At 33.7% G+C, this 8,345-nt stretch overlaps 1 protein-coding gene across 1 annotated transcript; it reads left to right on the forward strand.

Annotated features, from left to right (window-relative positions):
• The first annotated feature begins 3,503 nt into the window (after positions 1-3,503).
• On the forward strand, positions 3,504-7,987 carry LOC138326344 (uncharacterized). The gene is made up of 4 exons (XM_069272463.1): positions 3,504-4,852; positions 5,488-5,757; positions 6,497-6,685; positions 7,318-7,987. The coding sequence occupies exons 1-4, from the start codon at positions 4,807-4,809 to the stop codon at positions 7,518-7,520; spliced, it is 708 nt and encodes a 235-aa protein (XP_069128564.1). The 5' UTR covers positions 3,504-4,806; the 3' UTR covers positions 7,521-7,987.
• The last annotated feature ends 358 nt before the right edge of the window (positions 7,988-8,345 follow it).

Here is an 8,345-nt window from a genome sequence, read left to right on the forward strand (position 1 = left end):
AAAACAAGAAAATTGGTCTTTCATATCTCAAAGTTTATCTCAAGATTTTGAAATATAAATACAAACCTTACCACTCTTGTTCGTCCTTGTGATTGTAATTAGTTCTATCTGAATATAAATTAACTAGTCTTTCATACAATCTGATTAAAATACAGATCCATATTATCACTACGTTGGATAAGAGGATATGAGAAAATCCCATTAGGGGTCATGTCCAGTTGACCTTTGGAAATGGCCAATCAAATTGCTGCTGGCAAAATTTTGACGGTGAATTTCAGGGGACGAAATAGTTTGAAAATATGTGAAGAATTATTTCCGTGTACGTAGTTATCTCGCCCAAAGAGCACAGCAAAGCTGATCGTATATTTATGTTGGGGCGAAATGGCGTTGTCAATTGATATAGCAACGTGCAGAATATGCATTTGATCTGAATTACACGAGGTATAAAGGTCATCCGAACATGACCCTTAACGGGATATTGTCAGATCCTCTATTGAACGAAGTGGTTATAAGGATCTGTATTTCAATCAGATTGTCTTTCATATCTCAAGGTTTTAGAATATAAATAAAAATCTAATCATTCTTGTTCTTTCTTGTGATTGTAATCAGTTGTATCTGAATATAAATTAACTAGAAGATTGGTCTTTCATATTTCAAGATTTTAAAATCTAAATAAAAATCGAATCATTCTTGGTCGTCCTTGTGATAGCAATCAGACCCATCTGAATATAAGTTAACGTCCCTAGATGCAGTTATCTACCCTTTAACCAAGGTGGAGGGAAAAGTTATCGGTTCCAGGTAAGATTTCCGTTTTCGGCTATAAAGACGGGGTAAATCAATGCCTAATTATTATCAAACAACGCAAATATCAGAATTTATCGATATAGGAAAATATCAAATACTTCATACAGCAAAATATGACAGAATCTTTAGAAAACAATGCGCCACCCAAACCGGCAAATGGCGGACAGGCCGATATACAGGTATCTGAACAACAAACTTCATCCCATACATACGCCGGTGTTGTTATATTGCAGTTCAAAACAACAAAACCCGTATTTCTCTCCTAAAGAGACATTTTTGGAGAAAACAAACCAGCAAAAGAGCAATGGCTTAACCATACGAAGGTATTCAAAGAAATAGCAAATGCCATCCCCCCAGAAAATCTGAGCGGCTTGCAAAAGAGTCGGCGGGCTCTGGCGCATATATGTCGACAACAACGACTTAAAAAGGATCTAATAATCAATGGAATGATACTGCGATAGCGCAACATACCAATTTATAAGTACAACCCTACCAGTAGCTACATGTACAATGATGACGACGCGGTGAAGATCAGGGATAAACTAACCCCATCTATGTTGAAGATAAAGTAATAAATAGTAATAGATGGTCGTCTGACTAACTTTGAAAATGGGGATAGGATCCTACGGACCAGGAACTTGTCGTCCCCACTTCCAGTGGTGATGACCATGGGTATACACCGTGCAGTTGTGAAACACCAAGGTCAACCAAATGAAAACACAAAATGTGGTAATTTTCTCGCTACAGGTCATTTCACACTTTTGTAAAAGTGAAAGAGTCTGTAGACAATGTAAACTGCTTCGACACGTACAAGCAGAATGTACACCCCACGCTGAATCAGACGATGACAGCTCTGACGATAGTCAATCAGATTCGGACTCTGAAAAGGAAGCCAAAATTCCAGTGACTGAGGAAGACGATACCTCTTACCAAGCAGACTAAAAAAGATTCCGCAACTCTCAAGTAACACTTGATTTCAGGAACAGATACTGAACCTGTTGACTTGAAAAATAAGGAAAAGAAAAAGGTCAAGGCAAAGGCAAAGAGGAACTCTGGCAATTCCTGCAACGACCTACAAGACGGACAGGATAATCTGGAAAAAAAACTCCAAGTAGAGGTCAGAAGTCCAGTAGTGTAAGTGCAGATGTCAGAAGTACTCTTTCACCTGCAGAACAATGGCAGTCCAGAGCAAAGAAAACCAAAGAATAGATAACATTTTATCTTTTATTAAGACATCAAAATAGTTACATATTATAACCCTAAATGCACGAGGGTTAGGAGAAAAACAAAGAAAGTTATAGATTATATGAATGGTGTAAATACAGAAAACTCATTTTACTAAGAAAAATGAAAAAAATATTAAAGCTGAATGGCAAGGAGATGCCTTTCATAGTTTTGGAACAAGCAATAGTAGAGGAGTAACAATACTTATAAAATAAAACACTAGAAAGGTTTTTTTTTAAACTCGCTACAGGACAATGAAGGGATATATCTTATGATAAATATAAAAGTAAATAATCAGGTATACACAATCATAAACGTATATGCACCAAATGACAGAAAGAATAGAAACACGTAAAAAAATATGAAAAGTTTAACCAAGAACTACTAATAATAGAAGGAGATTGGAATGAAACACAATCTATACCAGACAGGAAATCAGTAAGTAAAATCCAAGAGACCGTTCAAAGCTTAAAAACACTAAAAAAACAAAACAGCAGTGTAGATGCACGAATTGATTACTTCTTAATCTATAAAGAAATGTTACAATAAGTAATCAAAACTGACATAAGATCAGCTCTAATAAAGACTACTGACCTTCTGTTACCTACATAACACAGTTCATGCTTCATAAGTTCATAGGCTAATCTACAACCATGAAGACTCTATCTATAGTTTATGTCATATCTGATATTCTCACCAAGCACCGAACTATTATAATTATCATACCGTTAAAACAATATACCATTTTTAAACAACACTAAATTCTGCCAACATACCAGTCCAACTCAAATCCAGGCGTGCGGTCGCGATCGTGATCAAACGACATAGTCACATGATCGGGTCCCGTAACAGATCAACACGGAGCTCATTCTTCATCAGAAAGAACGTTATGAATATTATTTTCTTTAGCCAATATTAAACAAGTACGGATATTTGCTGCAGAACCTTGAATATAGATAATCTAAATAGATAAAAAAATACTTTTCTATACAATAGTAAAATCAAAACCAACCATAATTGCTAATTCCGAAGTGTTTATGTGTGATTTTTTTGTGTGAAGACTAGATTATCCATGCAGGTAGGAAACTCCCAATCGCTGGAAACAATCTTTTTTTCATACTGGAAATATGTTCTCAACCTTAAAGTTCTTTTTTATTACTGTTTTTTTTTTATATAAATATACATTTTACATGTATTTGGTAAATATTAAAAAAATCACCAATTAACACCGTTACAATATTAACTTGGCACCCCACAGAAAGACTAACAGAGGGAGAGTGAATAGGAATGAATGAATATGACCTGAGAGAGTGAGAGAAGATCTAATATTATAACAAAACTTCTTTATTAACTGCAGTAAAGTGAGAAAGAGAATGAAAGAGTATAAATGAGGAGAATACAATATAATGCCGAGATGAAAATAAAAGTATGAACAAATAATGCGACAGAAAAAAAGTACGATGATGAAATGGCTCCGTGCCAGAGGCACGAAATATAACATAAAAAGATAAATATTAGACAAGACATTAACAGCACAATTTAATAAATACTTATTTCACTACATTTAAGATTAAACAACTCTTTGTTTTATTTCATTTACTTAATAGTTATTTTTATATATTTTCAAAAACATTATTTTTTAACGATTATTAGTTATATATGGTGTGACGCTATGTATAAATTGTGTTTTAATACATGACGAGCCAATTCTGAGTACAAAAACAGTTAATGTCCTTTTGTCTATTGATTGCTACTTGGTGTTGTTTTGTTACTGCCAAGTTTGCAGCCGTGGTCCACTTTCAGTCTACAAGTTGATGTTTAAACATCAATAACGACGACCTTTAGTGTTATATGAGAATATTTAGAAAGTATTGTGTATCTATTGTCGGATTGAAAGCAGTGCGTGAATGCTTCCAGTAAATAACCATATCCATACTTATTGTTAACGCGTTTTCTGGGAAGAAAAGTAAACTAATATTTCCTGTAGATATCTGCTCTAGATGCGCAGGCTGTTTAACTTTCGTCAATTTAACAACCCAATCAAAAGTGTGGAGAAGGTTGCTAAGTGATTATGTGCATTAGAAAACTGATAAAGAACGTTAGTAGCAAATGTACGAGCAAACTGTTGGGAGACAAAGATGTTCAACTGGAAACTAAAGACAGAATAAACTAGAATCACCAAACACTGTAGTGGATCTACTATATATACTATCTAAGGCCACGTCTATTTTAATTAATGAAACCGAACAGGGAGAGTATAAAACACGTTCTCTTAATGACAGAAAATCGGATTTTTTTAATACACCAGCGGTCAGGATTACCACAAACGTAGAGACAATTATTTATAATCTTACATCAGAGCACCGATGTTGGCGACTTACCATGAAATTGATAATATTATAATTAGATATACAGGCAGCTGCTTAAGAGACCTAAAGCAAAACGGAACAAAAACTGTGATCATTGATATTGATTAGGAGGTGTGATATAAGACAAGTGTGGTTTAACTCAGAGAACATTGAGCAAAAGGAATACATAAAATAATTCTGTATAGTTACTTTTATTCGCAGGGAATTACATTTCGCCATATTTGCAATCAGGATCATTTCCAAGAAATCAAATATCCGAAAATAAAATTGAAAGAAGGACTAGTATGATAACTTGTTTATCTTATTACTATTAGGAATTGACATTAACGCTGACTTATATCCACGCTAAATAAAACAACTATACAATACATAGAGACATATTTGTGAAAGTTTGGGTAATCCAACTGTGATGGATCTAACAGGAATGCTCTTTGTTCTGCTGTCTTGGCATCAAGGTATGTATACAATTATATATACGATTTGCATTGTATTGTCTGTTTACTTGTCTTATTGTTCATATATCTTACGCAATATTACATTGTGAATAATATTACATTGTAAGCACATACATGTATATTAATGATAGTTGGTATGATAATGCATCGTTCATTTGTTTCAAGATCAATTACCGTTGTGTCAAAACAGTAATTATACGAAAGTATGTGTTCATGCCAATATCTAGTAATTCATCAGATCTTTGTTTTACTTCTATTTGGGATAAAAACAATTATTAAGTTTGTGAAGCTATTTTTTTCCTTGGGGGATTTTGCGTCTTAAATATTGTTTTGAATTTCTGAAACTGTTTAATCAGTCAATTTACAAACTTTTTTCCATGTTCACCATCTATTTACAAAATCTGTTGGCAGTGGTCTGAATTTTAACCTCTCTCATTAGTTTGCTGTATTTTCTGATTATAATATTCGTATATCTAAATCTGTCGTCTTTAATTCTTACTATGACAAAATTCCTAGTTTATAAATTACAATAATAAAAGACGGCAATATGGGTTTATTATTTTCAAATCTCCCTTAATGACTGCCTACATTCGAATAAGTTGATATACGAACTGTATTGATATTTACATTTTTAGCAACGCAAGCCACGTATTGGGGACACGCAGGGATATTTGCTAATACATCTGCCATTCCTTTAAGTGACGTTACTATGACCGTTACACAGGTCAGTCTCAGGACGTGCCTATTCCAATGTACGTACAATCCTAACTGTCTGATTGTGTCCTATGAAGCTTCGACATTAACATGTCTCGGATATCAAAGGACAGACATGATGAGATTTTTCAAACCTGAGGATCCTGATTTAAAACCTCCGAAAGAACATATTTCGTTGTATTTCAACTATGGTGAGTATTTCTTTTAATCGTAGAGAAAGCCTTTTTCGAAAAAATAGCTAACAGTATTTACGATAAATAAAATAATCACTGTATTAGGATCCTTATTGGCTTCCAAATCACTCAATCTCTCACCGAAATATTAAGTTATTAAACTGCTGTATTCGAAATATTTTCGAACATAAAAAGGATATTCTAGTACAACTCAATGTATGTTACACAACAATGTGTGTTAAAATATGACAACCAATGCTTACATTTACATTAAACTAGTCACTCCAGTTATAAAAATAAAGCAAAATAAAACTAAAGCATGAAAATAAAGCTTTTACATCTGCATAGAAATCAAAATCGATTGATTGACAAAGCCTCGTGTTAGATAATCTTAAGAATCTTACTTTTCGGGTTGAAATTCTTCTGTCTCTCCCCAATGGGGATAAAATATTCTATCAAATGGTATTCTCCCATTCTTGACAGGAAAAGACAGCTCACGCACTCTTGACAATGATATGACCGCATCGGTATATACGGAGACTATTGTCGACGATGTCATTAATTTTGACGCATTGAGGTGTCTCTGTAATGTCAATGCTATGTCATTTAGGATTCTATTGATCCGAGTATATGTCAAATTTTGTTATGGAGTTATAAAGTAGCTTTTAAAGTTTCTTGTCTACACCTTGAAAGACAATGCATCAGTTTGGTGTATTTAATGTAAGATCTTATATTCTAAGAAAGTATTTTTTTCCAGATTTGGCGATTTCTCTAGGATTTACTACCAATCTGGAAACTGGAAATTCTTACAAAATTTCCGATGTACGCATGACTCATTCGGAAGCGGAAAATGAGTGTCAAAGGTTGAACGCCGGAATTTTAAAGATTCATTTGCAGTCACAAATACACGAGATAAATGCAATTGTTTCTACAGATGCGGTTCTTGGTTCGTATAAAATTAATATTCATAGAGAAAAGAGTAATATCTACACATATCAATAATTTAACTAACCAACAATTATTGACACGGAAAAAGTAATTTTAGATTTATTTCTATGAAGATATTTCACATTTATGTGTTTGATAATTGCGCAGCCCGTAGTTTCCGACAGGCAGGAAGTGCGAAGCATTTCTACAATGTGAGGTAACACATATATGAAAATGTATACAAAAAAAAAACAATTGTCAGAATTCAATCCTACACACTGACAACTTCAGTTTGCGGCCGCTATTTTTTTTATCCCGTGTATCCATGTAAATGCGATGCTTTAAAGTAAACTCATTATAAAATCAAGCGATCCAAACGATCTTATGATCCAGTGAACGTAATATTTACCAGGCAGAAACGGAATATCTGTTACGGAAATAAAATCTACTTCTTCTCAAATGGGGGTTTGGGACAAGGATAGAGTTAGGCATACGAATAAAAAATAAACAGAAAATTATGATCCATTTTTTTTCCATAAATTGCACTCTAAGGCCTTGCCTTCAGTCATATTATGGGGGAAAATCAACAAAAACATATATGAACTATGATCATTATCGGTATGTATTAACTGTAATTGATTTTCTTTTCAGTGAATGAAAACGGTCTTCACGTGTCTGGAAAAGGAAATATGGGGTACTTTGTTTACGACACTGGAGAGTCAGTCCCACATAACCTATGGGCTATGGGAGAACCATTTATGAGTTTCACAGAAATGTGTGTAGTGGTGGGATCGACTGGTCTCAGGGTCGTCGATTGTAATCTTCAATTATTCGTTATTTGTAGTCTATTATAATAGTACAACTATACTCTTGTACCTACCCTGCTGTGTGCAATATCATGTGAATCATACAATTCACTTTGAGCAAAGCCTCTTCTGGTGAGAGGAATGCAGAACTGCTTCAATAGGCAGAGCGTTGTGGTAGGGCGATTACATGTACAGACACTGTGTGATCAACATAACGGGATTGGAACAACTGACATGTTCATTTACAGGATAACGTACTATGAGTGTCTATGCTGTTAATCGTCTATTTCCACATTTTAGAAGAAACATAAAACAAACACCAGATCCCTAAATACACATGCCACACACTTCAATCAACAAATTCGTATGTGTCACCCTTATATGAACATATCTATCATTAAGACGTTATTTTGAAGCCTTTCGATCAGCTAATCATAATATATATTTTTTCTGTAATCAATGGTTGGTGATTTACTTTGTGTTTGTAAATAAAATCTAACGGAGAATTTAATATTTTTACATTATTTTATTTTTTGTTCAATCCCATGGATTTTGTGTCTAAATTTAACACATAACTAGCCCGTCCAGCCATGTCATTGATGTCTTAAGACACATGTGTAATAACATTTTTGTTAAATTTCATATCACATTGCCACTCATGTAATATCCTCTATTAACTGCATTAAGCCATTTCGTAGAGACAACTGTAAGTAACAGTAAATAACTTATAAGATCACAAATAACTGAATAACCTATATGTTAAGGGAAATAACTCTTACATGAACTATCACCATTGTAAATATAACTTTTGATTTTAAAGTCAATGTCAAATATAGGACCAATAGCAAAAGTAACGACTCTCGAATATGTCAG

Source organism: Argopecten irradians, chromosome 6 (assembly GCF_041381155.1).
Source record: "Argopecten irradians isolate NY chromosome 6, Ai_NY, whole genome shotgun sequence".
NCBI lineage: Eukaryota > Metazoa > Mollusca > Bivalvia > Pectinida > Pectinidae > Argopecten > Argopecten irradians.